At 36.8% G+C, this 26,822-nt stretch overlaps 1 protein-coding gene and 1 pseudogene across 1 annotated transcript; one reads left to right on the forward strand and one right to left on the reverse strand.

Annotated features, from left to right (window-relative positions):
* On the reverse strand, positions 1 to 5,134 carry LOC113106273 (protein CDKN2AIP homolog A-like). Its single transcript, XM_026268007.1, has 4 exons — positions 4,991 to 5,134; positions 4,261 to 4,507; positions 1,849 to 1,970; positions 1 to 1,633 (listed from the first exon to the last, which is right to left on the reverse strand). The coding sequence occupies exons 2-4, from the start codon at positions 4,503 to 4,505 to the stop codon at positions 1,062 to 1,064; spliced, it is 939 nt and encodes a 312-aa protein (XP_026123792.1). The 5' UTR covers positions 4,506 to 4,507; positions 4,991 to 5,134; the 3' UTR covers positions 1 to 1,061.
* LOC113106274 (gamma-tubulin complex component 4-like) lies at positions 5,131 to 26,741 on the forward strand (annotated as a pseudogene).
* The last annotated feature ends 81 nt before the right edge of the window (positions 26,742 to 26,822 follow it).

Raw genomic sequence — 26,822 nt, forward strand, 5'->3', positions numbered from 1 at the left:
GAATGATGTGTGCCAAGTTTCATGTGAATCAAACCAAAAGGCTTGGAAGAGTTTTTAATTATTAAATTGCTGAAAAATCACCTGAGGTAAACTGTAAATCTCCAATCTTTTGATTACAGACAGTTATGAACTCTAAAGCAATTGTGCCATATAGTGTCCGATTATGAACCCTCCCATCACGTTTGAGATTTGTAGAGATTCAAGATTTTTTATTTTTTTAAATCAGAAAATAAACCCAGTTATACCTCAAGTAAAGCTAGCAGTTTCTGAAACACAAACAGAGATACATTTAACCAAACACTTACACTTCACTGATAATCTTCTGCTGGACGGCAGCTTTAGTTGACATTCAAAGACTCCGCCCAAAGGTCCACGAAATGATCAAACCTCATTACAGTGTATGAGCAAGAAACTGGTTATGACATGTATTCATAAATAAAAACTGTCCAATACATGTGAAGCAAGGGAAAAGTATAACAGTGTAAGGAAATTAAAATATGAGATCCCGTTAATTTACTCTATTATTATTACTGTAATATTTTCTTTTAACTATCAAAACTAAGTCTTAACTTTATAATTTTGTTATCATTCATGTATTAATCCAAAATGTATTTTGTGAACATTATCTTTTTAAATATTGAACATGGAAAAATCCAACCACTCTCAACTACAGACTGTATTTTCTCAATGTAATGCTTTAGAAATGCACAAAACAAAAGCTATTGACATTTCATCAATTAAAATAGCAGCGTTTGAAACCACAAACGTTTTTTAGGATCGGACTGAACTATAACCACAGTTAATGGAAGTTTAACAAACCGTTCTAAACCGCAAACAACACTCTGAAGCAACAGCATAAGCATTTTACAAGGCACAAAACTATTGTCACTATTAGTCAATTAGTCACAAACAGCTATAAACCTACCAGTCTTTCCCCATAGTGCCTTTCTGAATGAGAATAACTGAAATCTGAACAAATGCAACTCTTTGGAACTGCGGTGAAAAACATCTCCATGGTTGCCAGAACTGAGTCTACAGCTTTACATCATCGTGACAGAGCTCTACTGGTCTTCCTGAAAGGGGTGGCTGAGAGCTGGAGGGAAAACCTGGCTCCTGGACTGTTCGTCCAGCAGAACCAAATCGTCAACGTCTCGTCCTCTGAATCTGCGGCGGCAAACTTTCACAGTCACTTTTTGCCCTTGAAACACTTTGAGTGCTTCTTTGGAGGCCATTGCCCTGGCGGCAGCCTCGTCTCGCCCGTAGCCCGTACCCATGTAGACGGTGCAGCAGCGCAGTTCACACACCTGGCCTTCTTTCTGGGTACGTCCCGTAGGCAGGTCAGGAATGTCTTTGAGTGGAACAAACACACAGGTAAGACTGGCCTTGCATGACTCCACACAGCTGCGCAAGATTTCAAAGTGTTCCTGGTTGGGGCCAAAGCCACCAGCAGAAACGAGCTTCCAAGCAACGGCCTTATAGAGTCGATTAAAAAAGGGCTGGTGTTGTGCAGGAGCCCCTGGCAGAGGGCCAGATTTCAGAGCACTGGCAGCTGGACACCCAACACTCTTCACATGAGCTTTAACATCCGTATCACCGGGTTTAGCCTTCTTACTCTGGCAATCAGCTTCCACTGCTACAAAATAGAGTTCAAGTGATCAAATCATTCTGTATTACTACAGTAAAATCTGCCTGGGGTCAAATTACATTTGAAAATATATTCAAATAGAAAAGTTGTAATAATATTACAGTTTTTTTTATTAAGATATTTATTTTAAAAGCATTGAAAAGCTTACCAACTCCAAATGTTTAAACAGTAGTGTATATTAATTCGATAGGTAGCCCATATACCTGAAACAGCAGGTCTTTTTGTTTTCCCCATGATTCCATCTCTAGTTCTTCGCACAGGAGCCTCAGTCACAGTGATTCCTTCTGCCATCTCATTTACCTTGTCCATTACAGGCTGTGGATACCTGCAGTAGAAAATATAGATTTTTTAAGATTTTATTCATTTTTTAATTTATTTTTAATGTAATCTAAAAGGTTTTTAGTTATTAGAAAAAGTTATTAGAAAAGTATCTGTTGTTAGGTGTGATTATTATTTTCAGAAACATTTTCAAATGTTAACATACCAATAACAAATAAAACAAACTGCTTAACTGTCTTTTTTTTCTCTCCAAAAATAATAAAAGATTGTGTCAAACTGTTCACTTTTCAAGAACTCCATCCGTTTGATCTCTGTGATGACTGTTAACATTTTCTACTTCATGTGACTCCAAAAAAAATGTACACATTGATTTGAAATACCACCGATTCTTGAGACATGGGCCAAAACATGTTCTGCAATTGTAATTGCTATTAGGTTTAAAAATGAATATATTTCCCATTGTAAATGTTATGAGGGATAAATAATAGAATGTATTTCACACAATTATCCCCTTCAATTTAATAGTATTACTCTTATATGAAATCTATGACACTTATTGTCTTCTCACTACATCTAAATACAGTGTAGGGTTCAGTCAGTCATATGCTATAGAATGGATAAAACATTTTAATGATGAAAACGAGCTTGTCTTATCAAAAGCAACACTTAATAATATCTCAAAGTAAGTTTGTTTTTCAAGGACACTTCGAAAGACTTCAAAGTTGTGTTTTTGTCAACATCGTCAGACAGTCATTAAAATGTAATCAAATCAGGGAATATCAGGGGCAGCTGTTACTCTAAAGGACCCCCATGCCACATTCTACCTCTGCATAGTACATCAGTGTCAGACAGGCTCTGGTAAGTTTTATAATTTTACAATAATTTTTTTATTCTAATGTTATTATTTCCTGTCATAATCATATGTCAACCACATCTTCCAATTTCTGAGGAAATTCTTTGAAATGTTTAGATCATTTTATTCTCCTGAAGCAGGTTCTATTAGCAACTAGCATCAACAGAGAAAATAAATCAGCTACTACATGAACTCTGTTTGTTTTGTGAAAGAAATGAGGGAAAATAAACTGGATGAAACATGTCTATACATTAACATAATACAGTTTGTTTGTATTCAGATCATTTTTGGATCATTTGTTAAGATGTTTTAATGTGAATATTAAGATCCTGGTGAATTTAAATGGACAGAGGTAACAACAGTTTTATTTGTTTGAAGTTACCTTGTTAAACGCAGATGAACAGCAGATACTTTTCTGAGATGAGAGAAAATTAATCATTTGTGTCCCAATGATATATCAAAATACTTAAATGTGAATCTGGAATAAAACCTTTAAAAACAATAACATACTCACTGTTTGTTGTATTTGTTTTAATACAGTAATCGATTGATTCAATGTATTTGATAGTTAAAATGACTACAAATTCAGGTGTTTGTCACCACCGTCAGATGTGTAAACCCCCATCAGTTGAATATTTCGATAACATTTCCTTAGATTTTATATTTGTTGAGGAATTGCTGGTCACATATGAAAATATGTAACTGTCTGCTAACATGAGAATATATTTTAAAATGTTAAAAACATGTTAATTGTTGTATTGCAAAAAAAAGTGACGGCAAGGTGACAAGCACATTTTGATTAAAAAAGAGAAAAGTTAGTAAAGTTGAATCAAAGCATAGCTCAGTAGCTTATATAAGATATATAAATATGGTTTCATTTGTACAAGGTTTTATTTTGAATATGGCACCCTGTTTTGTCCCACCTCTCAAGAATCAGTGATACTTCAATATTAACTTTAATACTAGACATTAAAATAAAAGCGTATTCAAGTCATTTTATGTATGCATTGTGCACTACCTTTCAAAAGTGTGCGGTCAGAAAATGTTTTGTATTACTTTTTAAAAGAAGTCTCTTATTCCCAACAAGGATACATTAATTTGATTACTGTAATATTGAGAAATATTTTAACACATTTAAAATAACTTTATATTGTACTATATTTTAAAATATAATTTAATCCTGTGATGGCAAAGCTGATTTTTCAGGAGCCATTACAGCCATCACTACTATCAAACGTTTTTCAAGATACCTTGAAGTAGGTATTCAAAGAGTATTACATTGAAACAGAAATATTTTGTAACATTATAAAATATTTAATGTTTCGCTGAATAAAAGTCTTGATTTCTTAAAACAAACTAACACAAAAAGAAAAAATACCAACCCAAAACTTTCAAAATAAATAGATTAATTGACCCACTAACAACTGAAATTAGAAATGCTTTTTGTGCTTATGAAAAAAAAATATCCAAAAAAGACAATTACCGACAGCCCAAAAACACATGGTTGGCCCAAACCATGGACAGAGACAAAAGTCTGTCCAAACTAGAACTGGAGCTCCCAGGTTTGATGGTAGGAAAGAGCTCCATATTGCGCAGGACAAACTCTCTTCTGGCGTGCCACTGTTTGTTTGTCTCACAGGGTCCTCTTAAAGAGTCCAGCCAGTTCTCCAGTTGAGGATTCTGACCAAGGAACTCAGAGACGATGTCTCCTCCTCTCTCCTCCGCCATCACTGGAAACATGCAAAACAATCAAGAGTCAGATTGAGAAGTCCAGAAAACAGCAAGTTAAGGTTCAGGGCCTGTGAGCTCTAGACATGTTTACAGTGACAGACAAACAAACAGTTCAACACCAGTAGGAAAGATATTAATTCTGCAGACTGAACACTTTACACATAAACAGAAGTACGTTATGTAACCTATTTTAATTTGACATTAGAGCTCTCAGTGCTGAGTTAATTGTAGTTTTTGGCTTGTTTTCATTCGAATTCGAACACATTATTATTTTTATTATTATTATCATTATTATAGGTTATCACGTGATAATAACCGAATAATTTTAGTAATACATTAAATTAGCACTTAGTTTACCCTTCAGGGATTTACATGACTCTACGCTTAACTTCAACGAGTCCAAACAGTCGATCAAAATATATAAAATAAATGAAACAAAACAACTCCACAACAGATCGTTAAGAGAAAAATAAGCAGTTTACCTCTAAATGTGTTATCTGCAGGTGAGTCCTCATCAGCTGTTTGTGGTAAGAATATAATATTTAATGTGAGTGTAGTGGAGCTGGTTTAGCGCTTCCCGTGTCGCGCTAGCCTCGGGATCTGCGTCATCAACATGCGACCGGGATTATCTGTATCTGTATTTTTTATCATCGTGTGTTTCATTTGTATACACTATCTGACTAAGAGACACTGACAAAATGATCCAGGAACTGCTGTTGGTGTAACGGAGGCCAGCGAGTAGTGCTGTGCAGGTAAACCTCACTCCCCGATCTCAAGAGACGCACTAGCGACAGATGCTAGTGGCTGTAGCCATTTAGCCTCCTTGTTAGTGCGTCCGCCTCCCATGCCGGAAGACCCGGGTTCGAGCCCCGCTCGGAGCGAGTGCGAGGAGCGTAAGAGAGGACCCGGGTGAGAGGGGTTACATTGGTGCCGTGACCCGGATGGGAGTGAGGTTTAGGGGGGTGAGTGTAACGGAGGCCAGCGAGTAGTGCTGTGCAGGTAAACCTCACTCCCCGATCTCAAGAGACGCACTAGCGACAGATGCTAGTGGCTGTAGCCATTTAGCCTCCTTGTTAGTGCGTCCGCCTCCCATGCCGGAAGACCCGGGTTCGAGCCCCGCTCGGAGCGAGTGCGAGGAGCGTAAGAGAGGACCCGGGTGAGAGGGGTTACATTGGCTCTAAGTGGATATCCTGGGACAATATTTACCTGGAATAAGCGCAATGGATTGCAGGTAACGTATTGAATGTAATTTAACGTTACTCCGTCAGTGATGATGCCTCTAATAACATTTGTGTCTATAACGTTACTTGTATTATAGACTAGATAAACTGCAATAAAATAGCTGTACAGAAGTACCACAGTAATGTTTAGCTGACATGCAGTCTTTTTATTTTATCAATACATTTATACATACACTATTTATAAAAAAAAAAATTGTGAACGTGAAATTTACATTCAGAGAATAACGTTACCGTGATTTAACAACAATACATAAAAGGTATTACCATGACGCATGCCCAAAAACATGGTAATATCATGGTATTCTGAATTACTTAAAAAAAATACAATTTCCATGTCAGTATAATGGGAATCAATTTTTGCTGATCACAGGTGTCCCAGGAACTTCCGTTCCTCCACCCCAGTGAGACCAGTGTCCTCAACCGGCTCTGTAAAATGGGCACTGACTATGTGCGCTTCACAGAGTTCATAGAGCAGCACACGGGTCATGTCCACCAGCAGGTAATCTGAGAGAAGTCTACATGCATTGTGTGTGAAGCACATGATCAGATCAAGGCTGAAGTGTGAGTGAGTTCTTCTTCATGTCTCACAGGAGCATTACTGCAGCCAGCCGAGTCAGACTGAGCTTCATGGCATTTACCTGCCAGCGTTCTGCACCGGCCTCAACTCCATGCTGCAGCCCTATCGACAGGCTTTACTCGACCTTGAAAAAGAGGTTTTACATTTGAAGCCCTTATGGTGCTTTTATGGCCGCATTTTAAGATTATATTAAACATTTTCAATATTTAAAAACTTTTCCCTACAGTTTCTTGGTGATCCACACCTCTCCATTTCTCATGTAAACTACATGCTGAAGCAGGTAACTCCAACAGTTAAGAAGTTTCACCTATACATCCCTTCCACTGAATTATCTAATTGATCTATTCACACTACTGTTCAAAGGTTTGGGATCAGTCATTTCTTTTTAAGAAATTAATGCTTTTATTCAGCAAGAATGCATTCAATTGATCAAAAGTCACAGTAAAGACAAAATGTTAAATTATCTTATGTTAAAGTAACATAAGATTTATAAAATAAAATAAAAATACCATAACACAACGGTTGTCAACATTGATAATAATAAGAAATGTTTCTTGAGTACCAAATCAGCATATTAGAATAATTTCTAATTAAGAATGATTTTTGTGACTTCACTGAAGACTAGACTGATGACTGCTGAAAATTAAGCTTTGCATCACAAGAAAATAAAAAAACTTTTTAAAAATGTTTTTTGAACTTAATACTGTATGTTTGATCAAATAAAGTGCAACCTTGGTAAACACAAGACTTCTTTTAAAAGCATTAAAAAAAATCTTACCAGCCTCAAACTTTTGAACAGTAGTATGTATATAGTTGTATAATATTTTTTAACTATTCATTTTGATTATATGAAATTACACTGCCGTTCAAAAGTTTGGGATCAAGTTTGGGATTTCTATGATTTTTAATGGAGTCTCTTATGCTCATAAGGCTGTATTTATTTGATCAAAAATACAGGAAAAAACAGTAATATTGTGACATTGCAGTTTCTAATATTGGTTTCTTATATTAATATAATTTAAAATATAGTTTTTCTGTGACGCAGTGCATTTTCATCAGCTTTTACTCCAGTCTTTAGTGTCATTCTGAATTATAAATCAGTGCTGATTTATTATCAGTGTTTATTATCTGCTTAATATTGTTTTTGAACCTGTGATACATTTTCTCTTCAATTCTTTGATGAATAAAAAGTTTACAAGAACGGCATTTATTAAAATAGAAGTATGTTCTATGTAAGTCTTTACTTTGGCTTTTAATCCATTTAACACATCCTTACTGAATAAAAATATTAATTTCTTTTGAAAAAGAACCCAAACCTTTAAATATAGCACCTTTTGTTATAGCACTTATATATCATTGCTCTTTTTGTTGTTTTTGATTGCTTCCACTGTCTTCATCTGTAAGTCGCTTTGGATAAATCGTCTGCTAAATGAATAAATGTAAATGTAATGTAAATGTAAATAGTAGTGTGTATTTTAACACATTGTCTTTTGAATAAACAGTAAAAAAAAAAAAAAAAAAACTTTTTTAAAAGATTCCTGGGGAAAAAAGCATCACAGGTCCCAAAACATATTAAGCAGCACAACTGTTTCCAACATTGATTATAAATCAGCAATTTAGAATGATTTCCGAAGGATCACGTGACACTGAAGACTTTAGTAATGATGCTTAAAATTCAGCTTTGATCACAGGAATAAATGATATTTTAAAGTATATTAAAAACTGTTACTTCGAATATCAATAGTGTAAGTAACTGATTTTAACATTAAAAATCCCAAAACTTTTAAAAGGCAGTGTAAGTCTCAGATAATTCATATGAACCCCAGTGTAACTTGCAGTGTCGTTTAGTTTCAGCTTCTCTTCCCCTCTGTGATGGTTGTCGTTGAGACCATCAAGTCTCAGAAGGCTGGTAACTTGACTGGCGACACTGTCTGTGGTAAATGATCAGAAGAGTGCATGGTTGGAAATAATAACCTTTCTGAAACTTTCTTGTTTCACCAGATTCACGGCTGCCAGATCCTAGAGACTGTGTACAAGCACACACAGCTGTGGAGGCCTGCCTCCTGTCAGGATGGCCTTAGAGAAGTGAGCTCTCAAAAACACAACTGAAAACCCCTAATGCACGTGGCGTTCCGACGTAAGACACACAGTTCTATTTTTACTTCTCTAATGGTAGTGTCTGTTTCACAGGATTCTTGCAGTGTGCCATGGCGTGATGTATAAGCAGCTGGCTGCGTGGATGCTGCACGGGCTGCTGCTGGATCAGAGCGAGGAGTTCTTTGTCAAGCAGGGCCCCAGCGCGGGTGGAGCCACAGCTGCACAGGAGGAGGAGGAGGAGGAGGAAGACCTGGGCATCGGAGGGCTGAGTGGAAAACAGCTCCGTGAGATACAGGATTTGGTGAGTGACTAAATATCTGAGGTTTTGTGTTCCAGGGCAGGCCGGGTCATGTGATATCTTAAGGCCCATTCACACTAAGAGTGATAACGATACAGATCTTTATAGTTGTAAAAGTCGTTCTCAATATTAAAGAATAGCACAGCTATCCACACCACAGCTGTAACAATAAAGGCACAGAGAAACGATGTTGTTGGAATCACTTTCAGATTGATTTTTTCCAGCTGACACCCAAACATTCTCCTTTAACAAACGACAACGCGTGTGTTTAGAATAAACAGACGATATCGTCCGCTGGTGTGGACGCTAATATAGTTACCTTTAGAGTTATCGTCCTTGGTAGAGCTGAAACAACGAATCGATTTAATTGATTAAAATCGATTATTAAAATAGTTGTCAACTAATTTAGTAATCGATTCGTCGCTAAATAAATTTTATTTGCCATAAGCGGCTCATTTCGTGCATATTTCAAATCTGCGGTGACCAAAGTGTGGCAGTAATGAGCCACCGGAGGTTTTACTCAGCCAGTACAGCAGGTGAAGTAGCGAATAGCCAATAGCTGGCCTCGTTTTATGTCACGTGCTTCCCGAACAGCGTCTCTGCAGCATTCAGCGGGAAGTGGGAGTACTTTACTTTGAGCCTTTAAAATGAAGAGTAACCTGTAAACTCTGCACTACTGAACTGTTTAAGGGGCCGTTCACATATCGTGTCTTTTGCGTGCTCAAGTTCGTTATATCCTATGTAGGCGCGCAGTATGTACTCTCATAATGGAAGCGGTGCGATGCGCCCGTTTTTCCAGGCGCGTCCACACCGCATCCATTTATCCTTTGCTGAAATTTCCGGGTCTTCATGGAGAGGGCACGTCATGGAGAGAGCACGTCATGGTTGCTTAGCAAAGGCAGACACCTCAGATGCGCTTCTGCCCGAGCGCTTTGGAAAGAAGGAGAAAGCGGCGCGACTAGCGTTTTCCACGCGTTTTTAGGCACGATATGTGAACGGCCCCTAAGAATTTTATTTGTGCAGATTCTCCAGTACAAGGTTGTTTGCAAATGTTTAGTCGTAAAAGCTGATAACATTGCCTTTTAACAGTTAACATTTAAAGCTTTACAAACATGTTATGTGATCAGTTTTTCGTTTACCAAGTTCATAATTCAGACTTGCAGCCTTATTATGACTGAATGAAAGAGGTAAATGTTTGAGTATATTTAAAATGCACTTCTTTTCTAAGTATTCACTGCTCTTTTTCACACAGCAGGTTTTTTGTGTGTGTCCCAATTTTTTTTTTTTCTGACAACCTTCTGATGGATTTTACTTTAAATTGTGAATTCCATTCAGGTTTCATGCCATTGTCACTTTTTTTCGAAGGATTGTTTACAATTTCACAGCATAAGCTATAAAGCTTTTTCCCAGTAAATAATAAAATACAATGCACTGCAATTTTATTCTGTTTTATCCTTATACTTCGTGAAAATATGTTCTCAAAGATTCCTTAAGCTTTGTTTGGGATGTTAAACTACTTTAGGAGCTCTAAGGACTGCCATGGTGAAAACAATATTTGAAATCTCCTTGTGAATTTTGCTAGAGTATGGGTCAGTGTTTTGATTGCAGAAGAGTTCGACAAAGGATTACTAACATAATAAAACAACTCCAGGTATATTTTTGATGAGGATATGACAATGCAAAATGGTTAAAATCTCTTAAAAATCTATGCTGAATGATAAAGACCCTTTATTAATAATTTACTTGGGGAAAAAATGGAAAAAACTAAAATATAAGTACATAAACCGATTAATCGATTAATCGTAAAAATAATCGACAGATTAATCGATTATCAAAATAATCGTTAGTTGCAGCCCTAGTCCTTGGTGTGAACAGGGCTTTAGTCTCTTAATGCATAAATTATTATATGTATATGTAAACAAAGAGGTCCAAGGCTCAACAATAAAGGTGTAAAAAAAAAAATTAAACCAGCCCAGTTGTTTAAAGGGGGGGTGAAATGCTATTTCATGCATACTGAGTTTTTTACACTGTTAAAGAGTTGGATTCCCATGCTAAACATGGACAAAGTTTCAAAAATTAAGTTGTACGTTTGAAGGAGTATTTCTGTTCCAAAAAAACCTCTTCCGGTTTGTCACAAGTTTCGGAAAGTTTTTTTCGAGTATGGCTCTGTGTGACGTTAGATGGAGCGGAATTTCCTTATATGGGTCCTGAGGGCTTGTCTGCCGGAAGAGCGCGCTCCCCCGTATAGAGGTCGGGATCGTTGCGTCACGTCGCAATGCATTGTGGGAATCGCGGTACAGAAGTAGATGTACTGTATAGTAGGCATTAGGTAACGTTGGTCATTTGGTCATTAATTTTGATTATTTTTTGGAAAATGGTTCAGTATTGCTGTATTGTGACCTGCTGTAATCGGTTTCATGATCGACAGGGCAAACGCCTCGTGAATCATATTAGTTTTCAACATTTTCCTACTTGGAAAAAAAACACAAGGTGTCTGAAATCACCAAGAGGCGTCAGATGGCTTGGGTCACCACTGTACGGAGGGAAACCATCACCTTCGATAATATTATAATACATAGTTATGGTGAGACATGTTGTGTATGGTCTCTCTCTCTCTCTCACATACACACACACAAACACATTACGTTTTCTCTAGTTTTTGGCCAGTAAGGGAGTCAGTTTAGTGTCTGTATTTTTTGTTTAAACATTTTCTTTTGACCCAATCCTGAACTTAATTTGCTTTTTGATATTTTTGTGCTGACTGTATTTAACAAATTTGAACAACTTGTTTAAAAAAAATAAAAAACTGGAACGAACTTCAAAATAGGAAGTTAAGCGTCTTGTTTTGGTGAATGGTGGGTTGTGTCTGAGGTGAATGTTCGTCAATATTATACCGGATTACAGAACTACCGGAGGAAAACAGTGGATTTTTGCAAGTATGATAGGTGAGTAATTACTCCTGAAGTGTAACAAACCCGCATAGACAAGCTTCATAGCTCGCAGAATCTGATAAGTGTGTGTGTGTGTGTGTGTGTGTCACCACTGATGCTTGGTTAATGTTAACATTTCCTTAGTGAAAAAGATTGTTTTCTCCACGTTTAATTTGCAGATCCATTTATGATCTGCAGGTGAGCCTCCAGTGACTTTTTGAAAAGTGAAAGTGACATTTTTAAATTGATCGGAGGTGTAAGCGCTCACTCCACAGACCCGGTAGGATAAATTATCAGGGAAACTGAGGCTTGGTAAACTTTCATGTGTTCATAGGGATCGATTCCGCCTACAACCTCTTTTTTTTTTTTTAAGTAGCGTTGTTTGGCTTCATTATTAAGTTTGTCCGTATTCACCTTATTCCGCCCCGCCCACTTTTAATACTTCGCATTTCCGCATTTTGTCATCCGACTTCCGCTAAACCGATAACGGCACATCCGGTTACTAGTTTAGTAGTTGTAAGATTGTTTATAGCTAGCTATAACTGTGGCGAAATGACAAAGAACGTTATGTTATAAATTGGGAGCACGATGAAAACGTCTTACGACGATCAAATGGTCTCAAATTGTCCCATCCATCGACGCTGTTAACGTGGTTAATGTTAGACGATATGAAGAAGTGACCAGAGTTAACCACTTTAACTGCCCTGTCAGAAGGAGTTGATGGTGCAGCAAGGAAAAATGATTTTAAAAAAAAATGTACCGAGGCTTACCAGTATTTACATAGTGAGACAGTGGGTAAACCTGTATGTACTGTTACACAGCGAAGGTTTTTTCGTCTTTTTAAAATTGAACGTGCAACCAGCCAGCCAGTGAGTGTGATGTTAATATACACGAAGTTATAAATGTTTAAAAGTATAATAACGTGTTTGATGACCATCATCAGACTAAGTATTTTGTCTAATAACTTAATTGTACAGTGGAGTAAGGTAAGTGAACGTTTATCAGTTACACATTAGAAAAGGAGGAGGCTGGAACTTGGAAGTGAAAAACGCTGTATATCCAGGTATGCATAATTATTAGGCAGATTTAATTTACAGATTAAACGAGCCAAAAAAAGATGATATATCACTTCTAAAAGATTAAATGCAAAATTAATAGTTAAGATTGGTTTGGAATTGGTAAATTTTACCAAAAAATATGATCAGAAAATCAGCTTGCCTCTTAATTCTGCACAGTGTATATGCAAAAGGTAAGGTAAAGGTAAGATTTGGTAGGTGTACATTAAGTCTAATCAGTGAATAATGTAGGTAAGTGTCAAGTATAATAATAATGAATGATTCTGAAATAAGACCACTGTAAAATCTTTGAAATGTATTTTAGGTTTGCCATGTTCTGTACAGGGCTGAGTTTCTGTAAGCTGCTCATCTGGGATCCATCACAGCAAGTTACATGTGCCACACAATCAGCAATTCTCTGCCAAGACTGTAGCTAGACTACAAACCTTTTATTTTAAGTGTGTGCTTCCTCGTGTCAGATGAGTTTCAGGCAGGCGACCTGCTGCTTTCAACAAGATAGTTGCAGCTTTGTAAATAAACAGGAATGAGAATAATTAGGTTAAGGATAGGATATTAGGTAATTGGGATGGGATGTAGAGGGTGTGGGTGAAGACTATGGAAGCATATGGGTAGCATTATTCAATTTGGGATGTAATATGCAAAATGACAATGTAATATGTAAAATGACAATGCATTTCTGTATTTACATTTACATTTTCCAATACATTTATGCAACGTTTGGTGCAAAATGAAAACGAAAATAAAATTACATAATGTTCATTTGCCATTTCCTACACCAGTTTTAATATGTAAAATGAATATTAATTTTAACGCTTTATAAGTTGCAAAATTAAAATGAAAATGTATTACAGAAATGATTATATATCTCTAACATGTTCAAGCAAAAACTGTGGCAAAATGATCATTTAAATGCTATTTTTCTTAAATGCATTAACACTCACAGTCAAGACCCTTACGATTGCATTTTCATTCAATGACCCGCAATGAATGTAGCAAAATTCAATGTGCACATTGAAAATGCATTCCGAGCCGATCACATCTCCGCCCCCTCCCGCCCTGTCAATCACTGCTTGAACAAGGCGGGACTTACAGAAGGTCAGAGACTCAAATCTCAAGAAGAGGATTCAAGTGAGAGAACATGGACAAGACAGTTGTTCCGTGTATGTTTTGATGATTTCGGTTTATGGCTTCAATATTTCCTTCGCACTTGTGGGCGGAGCTGAAACGCTGCTTTCATCTGATTGGTCGAATCGCTCCGCTTTCAGCTTGGTCTTTTTATTCTTTCAGGCAGAATAAGAATCAGTGCGAGTGAAGCACTGTAATGTCTGAAACTACACTCACTGTTAATTAGCATAATGTTTGAATCAGATGTAGCTGGGCACATAATTCGTGCTGCTGAGACCTGCAAATTATTTCTAGGTTGTAGTTTTGTATGAATATTGTCCCACTGATAAATACAGTGCAAATAGTTCTCTCTCTTTGGATAAAAGTGAAGTGGAAATAAAAATCAATAATAGACTGAACAGTTCCATGTCTGTAACATTTACCACTCTCATCTTTTAAGTCATAAGGCACTAGGTATGTGTGTGTGTGTGTGTGTGACATTAATAAATAATTGTAAAAATTAATATAGTTAAATTTCTAAATAAAAATAGTAAAATTAGCTCAATGCTGCTCAGTGCTCCTGTAGCCTACCCCAGAGCGCCCTCTCGCGGCTGTAGATGGTAATGTTTCTCTTGGTCCTGAATAAATGCAATTTATAGTCCAGTGCGACTTATATATGTTTTTTTCCTCGTCATGGCGTATTTTTGGACTGATGTAACTTATACCGAAAAATACAGTTAACATTATTATTATTATTTATTATGAGAGTAATTGACACAGACTAGAACTTAAATGTTTCACCCAATTCACCCAATTCATGTTGCTTGTATAACTGGCCAGACTTACCTTCCCAAAAAATCCTATTTAATTTTGTTTCATATATTTAACTATATTTATTTCCACTTCACTGTTATCCAAGGAGACAGAACTATTTGCACTGTATTTATCAGTGGGAAAATATTCACACAATAATTTAACGGGGTCTCTTTCAGGTCTCAGCAGCACAAATTATATGCCCAGCTACATCTGATTAAAATATTATGCTAATTAACAGTGAGCGGTGGTTTCAGACATTACAGTGCTTCACTCGCACTGATTCTTATTCTTGTCTGAAAGAATAAAAAGACCAAGCTGAAAGCGGAGCGATTCGACCAATCAGATGAAAGCAGCGTTTCTGCTCCACCCACAAGTGCGAATGAAATATTGAAGCCATAAACCGAAATCATCAAAACATACACGGAACAACTGTCTTGTCCATGTTCTCTCACTTGAATCCTCTTCTTGAGACTTGAGTCTCTGACCTTCTGTAAGTCCCGCCTTGTTCAAGCAGTGATTGACAGGGCGGGAGGGGGCGGAGATGTGATCGGCTCGGAATGCATTTTCAATGTGCACATTGAATTTTGCTACATTCATTGCGGGTCATTGAATGAAAATGCAATCGTAAGGGTCTTGACTGTGAGTGTTAATGCATTTAAGAAAAATAGCATTTAAATGATCATTTTGCCACAGTTTTTGCTTGAACGTGTTAGACATATCTAATCATTTCTGTAATACATTTTCATTTTAATTTTGCAACTTATAAAGCGTTAAAATTAATATTCATTTTACATATTAAAACTGGTGTATGAAATGGCAAATTAAACTTATGTAATTTAATTTTCATTTTCATTTTGCACCAAACGTTGCACAAATGTATTGGAAAATGTAAATGTAAATACAGAAATGCATTGTCATTTTACATATTGCATTGTCATTTTGCATATTACATCCCAAATTGAATAATGCTACCCATATGCTTCCATAGAAGACTAACTATATGAAATAAGTTGTTTTAAATCAGTTGTGTTAAACAAGAGACAGACTGTGATTTGTTTTTTAGAACATGGATAATTTAATATAAGTTGTATAAAATCATTTGTGATGTGTTGATCAGTGTTTGTTGTTTCCAGGAAGCAAGAGACACCTCCTACTGACCATCCTATAAAATTTCAACATTTTATATATACCATAAGTAATAAACCAAGATGGAATTAACTTGCAAACTTGACATGACTTATTCCTTCAAATCAGAGATTAAAGATGAAAAAAAAGATCAAATTAAGATAAATAAAAACTATTTACAGCAGGTAATGTCAGGTGACACTGTAAAGGTTCATAAAAATATCTATTACAGCAGGTAACTTCTGGTGACTTTGTAAAGGTTCATAAAAAATAACTATCACAGCAGGTAACTTCTGGTGACTTTAAGCAAGATCAGGGGCATGTGGATCTGATCACCCTCACAGCTGTCCACTGCATCACTGGCGGTCATCGATACATCTGTGGAAATAATTCAACATTTTTACATTAGTACTTACAATATATCATGAGAATTAATATATTATGTGACCCGAACTTAGAACTGTGTGTGTGTGTGTGTGTGTGAGAGAGAGAGAGAGAGAGAGAGAGAGGCATTAGAGACAAAACAGTATACACACTGTTAACTGTAGTGTTCAAACGTAGGTCAGTATCTGAATGAGAAATGTAGCTAGCTGGCCTGCTATCACCTGCAATCTCTGTAGCAGGAATAATGTGAGCTATTGTAATGTACTATAATATCTTGTACTACCGTAAATATTAAATAAATAGGTGGACAATTGTAAACATGGAAAATTCGTGGTCTTTGTTAACTGCCTGTTACTGATCATAAATGTATTCATAGAACGGACTTCATAAATCTAACGTTAGGCGAGCAAACACATAGCTAGTTAAGGTTAGCTTACCCGAATCTGACAACCTTTTCATCCCCGGCGTGACCTCTTTAACGGGACATCGTAGTCGAGCCATTTCTCGGGGTAAGGGTGTTCGTCAGTCGCCTTCCCGTCCATGAAATGGTACAAACACACATAAGAGCGCTTGGGTGGGCGCTTCAAATTTAGCGCCGTCATCCATTTCCTCAGGTGTTTCTCTTCTTTAGGTGGTGGGTGTAAATTGTAAAGTGCACCACAACACTCCGACCGCGTCACAATGTGTTCGCTACATCGTTGGTGCAATTGTTTTTTTTAATACAATTGTTATGCAGCCCCTAACTGAGCATATATCATACTTCTCTTCGTTCTGCGATCTGTTATCTAGCCAGCCACTAGCTTAGGTACGTTACATCCGGTCCCTCAGCCGGAAGTAAGATGACAAAACGAGCGCAATGGCGGCACCGTTGTTGCCATGGAAAATAAGGTGAATAGGTATAGGCAACTTTTTTTGTCACGTTCTATAACTTTTTCTGGATACTGGCTATTATCTTATTACAAACCTGCTTTGCGATACCTCTAAAATGGCCGCCGTTACCCACAATGCACCATTCCATGACGTCTACGCCCGAGCTCTATTCACCTTATTTTCCATGGCAACAACGGTGCCGCCATTGCGCTCGTTTTGTCATCTTACTTCCGGCTGAGGGACCGGATGTAACGTACCTAAGCTAGTGGCTGGCTAGATAACAGATCGCAGAACGAAGAGAAGTATGATATATGCTCAGTTAGGGGCTGCATAACAATTGTATTAAAAAAAACAATTGCACCAACGATGTAGCGAACACATTGTGACGCGGTCGGAGTGTTGTGGTGCACTTTACAATTTACACCCACCACCTAAAGAAGAGAAACACCTGAGGAAATGGATGACGGCGCTAAATTTGAAGCGCCCACCCAAGCGCTCTTATGTGTGTTTGTACCATTTCATGGACGGGAAGGCGACTGACGAACACCCTTACCCCGAGAAATGGCTCGACTACGATGTCCCGTTAAAGAGGTCACGCCGGGGATGAAAAGGTTGTCAGATTCGGGTAAGCTAACCTTAACTAGCTATGTGTTTGCTCGCCTAACGTTAGATTTATGAAGTCCGTTCTATGAATACATTTATGATCAGTAACAGGCAGTTAACAAAGACCACGAATTTTCCATGTTTACAATTGTCCACCTATTTATTTAATATTTACGGTAGTACAAGATATTATAGTACATTACAATAGCTCACATTATTCCTGCTACAGAGATTGCAGGTGATAGCAGGCCAGCTAGCTACATTTCTCATTCAGATACTGACCTACGTTTGAACACTACAGTTAACAGTGTGTATACTGTTTTGTCTCTAATGCCTCTCTCTCTCTCTCTCTCTCTCTCTCACACACACACACACACACACAGTTCTAAGTTCGGGTCACATAATATATTAATTCTCATGATATATTGTAAGTACTAATGTAAAAATGTTGAATTATTTCCACAGATGTATCGATGACCGCCAGTGATGCAGTGGACAGCTGTGAGGGTGATCAGATCCACATGCCCCTGATCTTGCTTAAAGTCACCAGAAGTTACCTGCTGTGATAGTTATTTTTTATGAACCTTTACAAAGTCACCAGAAGTTACCTGCTGTAATAGATATTTTTATGAACCTTTACAGTGTCACCTGACATTACCTGCTGTAAATAGTTTTTATTTATCTTAATTTGATCTTTTTTTTCATCTTTAATCTCTGATTTGAAGGAATAAGTCATGTCAAGTTTGCAAGTTAATTCCATCTTGGTTTATTACTTATGGTATATATAAAATGTTGAAATTTTATAGGATGGTCAGTAGGAGGTGTCTCTTGCTTCCTGGAAACAACAAACACTGATCAACACATCACAAATGATTTTATACAACTTATATTAAATTATCCATGTTCTAAAAAACAAATCACAGTCTGTCTCTTGTTTAACACAACTGATTTAAAACAACTTATTTCATATAGTTAGTCTTCTATGGAAGCATATGGGTAGCATTATTCAATTTGGGATGTAATATGCAAAATGACAATGCAATATGTAAAATGACAATGCATTTCTGTATTTACATTTACATTTTCCAATACATTTGTGCAACGTTTGGTGCAAAATGAAAATGAAAATTAAATTACATAAGTTTAATTTGCCATTTCATACACCAGTTTTAATATGTAAAATGAATATTAATTTTAACGCTTTATAAGTTGCAAAATTAAAATGAAAATGTATTACAGAAATGATTAGATATGTCTAACACGTTCAAGCAAAAACTGTGGCAAAATGATCATTTAAATGCTATTTTTCTTAAATGCATTAACACTCACAGTCAAGACCCTTACGATTGCATTTTCATTCAATGACCCGCAATGAATGTAGCAAAATTCAATGTGCACATTGAAAATGCATTCCGAGCCGATCACATCTCCGCCCCCTCCCGCCCTGTCAATCACTGCTTGAACAAGGCGGGACTTACAGAAGGTCAGAGACTCAAGTCTCAAGAAGAGGATTCAAGTGAGAGAACATGGACAAGACAGTTGTTCCGTGTATGTTTTGATGATTTCGGTTTATGGCTTCAATATTTCATTCGCACTTGTGGGTGGAGCAGAAACGCTGCTTTCATCTGATTGGTCGAATCGCTCCGCTTTCAGCTTGGTCTTTTTATTCTTTCAGACAAGAATAAGAATCAGTGCGAGTGAAGCACTGTAATGTCTGAAACCACCGCTCACTGTTAATTAGCATAATATTTTAATCAGATGTAGCTGGGCATATAATTTGTGCTGCTGAGACCTGAAAGAGACCCCGTTAAATTATTGTGTGAATATTTTCCCACTGATAAATACAGTGCAAATAGTTCTGTCTCCTTGGATAACAGTGAAGTGGAAATAAATATAGTTAAATATATGAAACAAAATTAAATAGGATTTTTTGGGAAGGTAAGTCTGGCCAGTTATACAAGCAACATGAATTGGGTGAATTGGGTGAAACATTTAAGTTCTAGTCTGTGTCAATTACTCTCATAATAAATAATAATAATAATGTTAACTGTATTTTTCGGTATAAGTTACATCAGTCCAAAAATACGCCATGACGAGGAAAAAAACATATATAAGTCGCACTGGACTATAAATTGCATTTATTCAGGACCAAGAGAAACATTACCATCTACAGCCGCGAGAGGGCGCTCTGGGGTAGGCTACAGGAGCACTGAGCAGCATTGAGCTAATTTTACTATTTTTATTTAGAAATTTAACTATATTAATTTTTACAATTATTTATTAATGTCACACACACACACACACACATACCTAGTGCCTTATGACTTAAAAGATGAGAGTGGTAAATGTTACAGACATGGAACTGTTCAGTCTATTATTGATTTTTATTTCCACTTCACTTTTATCCAAAGAGAGAGAACTATTTGCACTGTATTTATCAGTGGGACAATATTCATACAAAACTACAACCTAGAAATAATTTGCAGGTCTCAGCAGCACGAATTATGTGCCCAGCTACATCTGATTCAAACATTATGCTAATTAACAGTGAGTGTAGTTTCAGACATTACAGTGCTTCACTCGCACTGATTCTTATTCTGCCTGAAAGAATAAAAAGACCAAGCTGAAAGCGGAGCGATTCGACCAATCAGATGAAAGCAGCGTTTCAGCTCCGCCCACAAGTGCGAAGGAAATATTGAAGCCATAAACCGAAATCATCAAAACATACACGGAACAACTGTCTTGTCCATGTTCTCTCACTTGAATCCTCTTCTTGAGATTTGAGTCTCTGACCTTCTGTAAGTCCCGCCTTGTTCAAGCAGTGATTGACAGGGCGGGAGGGGGCGGAGATGTGATCGGCTCGGAATGCATTTTCAATGTGCACATTGAATTTTGCTACATTCATTGCGGGTCATTGAATGAAAATGCAATCGTAAGGGTCTTGACTGTGAGTGTTAATGCATTTAAGAAAAATAGCATTTAAATGATCATTTTGCCACAGTTTTTGCTTGAACATGTTAGAGATATATAATCATTTCTGTAATACATTTTCATTTTAATTTTGCAACTTATAAAGCGTTAAAATTAATATTCATTTTACATATTAAAACTGGTGTAGGAAATGGCAAATGAACATTATGTAATTTTATTTTCGTTTTCATTTTGCACCAAACGTTGCATAAATGTATTGGAAAATGTAAATGTAAATACAGAAATGCATTGTCATTTTACATATTACATTGTCATTTTGCATATTACATCCCAAATTGAATAATGCTACCCATATGCTTCCATAGTCTTCACCCACACCCTCTACATCCCATCCCAATTACCTAATATCCTATCCTTAACCTAATTATTCTCATTCCTGTTTATTTACAAAGCTGCAACTATCTTGTTGAAAGCAGCAGGTCGCCTGCCTGAAACTCATCTGACACGAGGAAGCACACACTTAAAATAAAAGGTTTGTAGTCTAGCTACAGTCTTGGCAGAGAATTGCTGATTGTGTGGCACATGTAACTTGCTGTGATGGATCCCAGATGAGCAGCTTACAGAAACTCAGCCCTGTACAGAACATGGCAAACCTAAAATACATTTCAAAGATTTTACAGTGGTCTTATTTCAGAATCATTCATTATTATTATACTTGACACTTACCTACATTATTCACTGATTAGACTTAATGTACACCTACCAAATCTTACCTTTACCTTACCTTTTGCATATACACTGTGCAGAATTAAGAGGCAAGCTGATTTTCTGATCATATTTTTTGGTAAAATTTACCAATTCCAAACCAATCTTAACTATTAATTTTGCATTTAATCTTTTAGAAGTGATATATCATCTTTTTTTGGCTCGTTTAATCTGTAAATTAAATCTGCCTAATAATTATGCATACCTGGATATACAGCGTTTTTCACTTCCAAGTTCCAGCCTCCTCCTTTTCTAATGTGTAACTGATAAACGTTCACTTACCTTACTCCACTGTACAATTAAGTTATTAGACAAAATACTTAGTCTGATGATGGTCATCAAACACGTTATTATACTTTTAAACATTTATAACTTCGTGTATATTAACATCACACTCACTGGCTGGCTGGTTGCACGTTCAATTTTAAAAAGACGAAAAAACCTTCGCTGTGTAACAGTACATACAGGTTTACCCACTGTCTCACTATGTAAATACTGGTAAGCCTCGGTACATTTTTTTTTAAAATCATTTTTCCTTGCTGCACCATCAACTCCTTCTGACAGGGCAGTTAAAGTGGTTAACTCTGGTCACTTCTTCATATCGTCTAACATTAACCACGTTAACAGCGTCGATGGATGGGACAATTTGAGACCATTTGATCGTCGTAAGACGTTTTCATCGTGCTCCCAATTTATAACATAACGTTCTTTGTCATTTCGCCACAGTTATAGCTAGCTATAAACAATCTTACAACTACTAAACTAGTAACCGGATGTGCCGTTATCGGTTTAGCGGAAGTCGGATGACAAAATGCGGAAATGCGAAGTATTAAAAGTGGGCGGGGCGGAATAAGGTGAATAGCAGAGCACTGAGAGGCTGAGCACAGCCTGTTCAGAGCGAGAGCGTCGCGAAAAGTCACAAAAGGAGTGTGTTTTTGGTTGCCAGGGCAAGACAACCCTCCACAGATTACCAAAAGAGAAACAGCATTAAGGGACGAGTGGATGGAGTTTATTTTTACAGAGCATCAACGGAGTTGTGCAAGTGTTTTTGTTTGTTCCCTGCATTTCGGATTGCACATCGTTTATTTCTTAAGGATAATACAGTCCCAACGGAAAAGGGTCACGATCGTGTGTTGGAACCACATGCTGTGAGTAAAACTGCTTCTAATATCTCTGTGTTGTTAACTTAGCTGTCAACGTGTGAGCACATCAAGTAAACAACATGCGATGTTGTCATCAAACTGCACTTTCCACATGTACACCTTAAAAAAAAAAAAAAAAAAAAAAAAAAAAAAAGACGACATAAAGTGGAACTTAGTCATTTTCCAAAACCGCTAAGCAAATATATACAGTTTCAGTACATACCACATAGCATACCCCCTTCGCTGATGCTGCTCTTGTTAAATTTCAGCCTCTGGATCTGTGTCACAGCTTCCACATGCTCTCAACTCAAAAGCCTACTAGCGCTCGTGATTCTTTAGCTCCGCCCACACGTCATGCCTCTAGGCGCTCGTGTTTTTCCGGGAAAAATCGGTACAGACTATCTTTCTCTTATAAATATAATAAAATAAAGACTTTTTGGAGTTATGAAGGATGCAGTACTACTCTATAGGTACTCAAGATTAACAGGATATTGAGTGAAAACGAGCATTTCACCCCCCCCCCCCCTTTAAAGTTTTCACTTTCCCTGTGAATATTTTCACACTGAAACAACACAAAGACAGATTTTATCTTGGCAACACTTTTTTTTAATAAAATGAATTTATTATATTCTTGTATTTCATTAAAAAACATATCAACAAAATCACCTGTAGATTGAACAACCATAATCTAACTTCATAAATTCATCAACAAACGTTTTCTGGATGCAAAACACTGCTGACTTGTTTAAAGTTCGTTAACAAATCCTGAAGTTTTCAAGGCCTAAAAATATATGAAATAAAACCAATTACACTTTCAGAATGCCTCCAAAATAAACTGGTCCCTAGAAAAACGTCTATTATAATGAGCAATTTTTTATCTCAGCAATGTAATTTGATTTATTTTACTTTTTATTTATATTAAGTTTTCTTTAATAATGTTACAAATAATAACAGTAAAAACATACAATAACAAAACAAGTATATTTAACATCATGAACCTATTTCTGAATGCAAAAGAAATACATGCATAAAAGAGTAAATAAATAAAACTACAACTGTCTTTGAATGCTCATCGGTGGAGAAATGGTGTGGTTGCCAGCCAAACAGCCAAACTCTGTCTGCTTGTACATTCATGGCTGTGATTTATCATGATTGATTCGTTTTCGTGGTTTATATTGTCTTCCTCTGTAGAGACTGATTGAGGAAGAGAACATGCTCGCTCCATCCCTGCAGCAGTTCTCCTTGTGTGCGGAGATGCTCCCCTCATACATACCTGTTCGAGTAGCTGAAAAAATCCTCTTTGTTGGGGAGTCGGTGCAAATGTTTGAGAATCACAACCAGAGCCCGTCCCGAGCTGGTGAGTGGGAGAGCGTTGTTGAGGTGTGTTGTGATGGTTTGGTTTGTAACGCTGCCCTCATGTGGTTGCACCAGGAGGACATGTTTGCAGCGGAGCTCCACAGACTCAAACAGCAGAGCTCTTTAGTCTGGTGGACTTCGAGAATCTCGTGGATGGCGTTCGGAGCACGGTTGCTGAGGTTTGTATTCAAAGGTGAATCCCACTAAAAATCTCGAACATCTCTGGGTCGTAAGTTTATTTTTTATCAATTAGGATTTTTGACATTGTAACATTATTTTCATGCATAAGATCCTTCATTGTGTTCCCTATTCATATTACTGTAATGTGAATAAAAGGTCCCATTAGTTAACGTTAATATTTATTTATTTACAGTATTTATTGATATTAACATTAGTTTGTTAGCTCATATTAATTGAACAATATTAATAGATAAAACGTTTGATTTTAATAATCTATTAAAGGAATCGTTCACCCAAAAACCTAACCCTCCACTTCCAAACCTGTGAATTTCTTTCGTCTGTTGAACACAAAAGAAGATATTTTGAAGAATTAATAACTAGAGAGCTCATGGTAGCCATTGACTTCCATAATATTTTTCCATACTTAATAATTGATTAAATTAACATAATAATAATAAATGTTACATTTAAACGAATGTTACCTTATTGAAAAGCGATTTGCGTTTGAAATATTGTGTTGTATTATATTGGTAATGAGAATCTAAAAGATGATAAGATCCGAGGTGGGGCTTCCGCCATCACAGAAAATCGGGAAATGTCAGGAATAATTCGAATTCTCATTTCACTTTTGGAAAGTCCATGGAAACGAATAGTCTCAGAAAAAGATACATTTCCAAAGAAATCCTTATATACTTTTTTCAAGCTAAATTATGTGCATGTTTTCATGAGATTCACCCAAACTAACAGCACGACTTCCAGATGCAGTTATGTGTCTTTGTTCCCCCTGCAGCACTTATGGTCCCTGATGGTTGAAGAATCTGATCTTTTGGGACAGCTGAAGGTAAATAAAGAGCAGTTTGTTGATGCCGTGCTTTTGCTTTCACAATAATTGTTTTGTTGTTGTTTTAGATCATAAAGGACTTCTACTTGTTGGGGCGAGGTGAACTGTGCCAGGTCTTCATTGACCTTGCTCAACATAGGCTGAAAACCCCACCATCTGCCGTTACTGAACATGCTATTAAGATACTTTTCTTATAAATCATGAGGTCACCCTCTTCTTTCCTCTACATAATTTCTCAGAATTTGCTTTATTTGTTTCAGATGTCAATGTGGCATTTCAGCAAGCAGCTCATGAAGTGTTGCTAGACGATGACAATCTTTTGCCCCTCCTGCATCTCACCATAGACTACCAAGGGAAAGATCAACGCCACACGAGACTTTGAGAGCATTCGACTGGCCCTGGTCTTTCATTCTGCTCAAGCCTGTGAGTGTCCATAACAAACCCCTCTTTATATCAATATGCTCTGCTTGTGGTTGATTTTAGCTTCTTTCTCAGGTGTTTCACTGTTTGAATGAGATTCTGGACCTCTGTCACAACTTTTGTTCCCTGGTCAGTCAGAATCTCGGGCCTCTGGATGAAAGAGGAGCAGCGCAGCTGGATATTCTTGTGAAGGTGGCTTTGTTTATGTGAACTGATTTCAGAATTATTCAACATTATATTTATAGAAGCCAATTTCAGCCTCGTGAGGGGGAAAAAAATCATGTTTTGTAAATCAATAATTATACATAAAAAGTTATGATTATGACAAAGTCAAAATTTTGAATTACAAGGTCGTTATGAAAGTAAAAACTGAACTACTAAGTGAAGTCAATTGAGGGTCATAATTATGCTATAAAAAGCCTAAATTAACCAGTATATGCAGTCTTTTATGACTTTTGAAATTAGGAGATACCAAGTTAAAAAGTCTAAATTATGACATATTGAAATTGAGATACGTCTGTTAATCCTGGCAGTTGAATATGAGCTACTAAGTCAAAATTATGACATTAAGTCAAAATACAGTTTTTGTATGTTTTACAAAGTATTTTGACAGGAAATGGGCTTCAATAAATACAAAAGTCTTGATTTTACTGATTCTATTGTTTTTCACAATACATAATTGCCATATTTTTCAGACTATAAGTCGCACCTGAGTATAAGTCACATCAGTCCAAAAATACATCATGATGAGGGAAAAAAACATAAGTCGCACTGGAATATGAGTCGCATTTATTTAGAACCAAGAGAAAACATTACCGTCTACAGCCACGAGAGGGCGCTCTATGTCTTCAGTGTAGACTACAGGAGCACTGAGCAGCATAGAGCGCCCTCTCGCGGCTGTAGACGGTAATGTTTTCTCTTGGTTCATGTCAAATTAATTTTGATAAGTCGCACCTGACTATAAGTCGCAGGACCAGCCAAACTATGAAAAAAAGTGCGACTTATAGTCCAGAAAATAGGTTATAAGTTGTCAAACTAAAAGGTCAGCTTTTTATTTCACGATTTACCAAAGTATGATTTATTTTGTGTGTGTGTGTATTACTTCTCAGGGTTTTAGTCGTCAATCCTTCCTGCTCTTCAAGATTCTTTCCAGTGTGCTGCTGTTACACTGGAACAGCTTGTTCCACTCTTCACAGCTGCTGTTACGACTCGACTACAACAAATACTACACGCAGGCAGGAGGCACGCTGGGAAGGCAGGCATCAGTGATGCTCCTATGCATTATTAAGCTGATTCATGTAAAAATGAAACTCATGTTGTTTGTTATCCTACAGTTTTGGGCTATAATCCTGAAGATCTGAGGCAAACTTCACACAATGGTGCATTTCAGCTTATTAAAGCTGAATAAGTTTGAAATAATACAATAAGTGTGTTGATTTGTATATGTAAATTATTGTAAGAGAGGACTCTTGTCTGTCAATTTGTGTCCAGCTTTTTCTGCACTCTCATCTAAAACCAAGATATTTTAGAGAAGTAAATATATTCCTTGAACGTGAAA

This window comes from Carassius auratus, chromosome 7 (assembly GCF_003368295.1).
Source record: "Carassius auratus strain Wakin chromosome 7, ASM336829v1, whole genome shotgun sequence".
Lineage (NCBI taxonomy): Eukaryota > Metazoa > Chordata > Actinopteri > Cypriniformes > Cyprinidae > Carassius > Carassius auratus.

What these genes read in the sequence shown, in the direction of transcription:
- LOC113106273 (XM_026268007.1), bottom strand. Translation starts at nt 4,505, where the DNA reads ATGGCGGAGGAGAGAGGAGGAGACATCGTCTCTGAGTTCCTTGGTCAG. An exon ending in CATGTGTTTTTGGGCTGTCG is followed by an intron (nt 1,971 to 4,260) that starts GTAATTGTCTTT and finishes TTTCTACTGCAG; the next exon opens with GTATCCACAGCCTGTAATGG. An exon ending in AAAAAGACCTGCTGTTTCAG is followed by an intron (nt 1,634 to 1,848) that starts GTATATGGGCTA and finishes TCTATTTTGTAG; the next exon opens with CAGTGGAAGCTGATTGCCAG.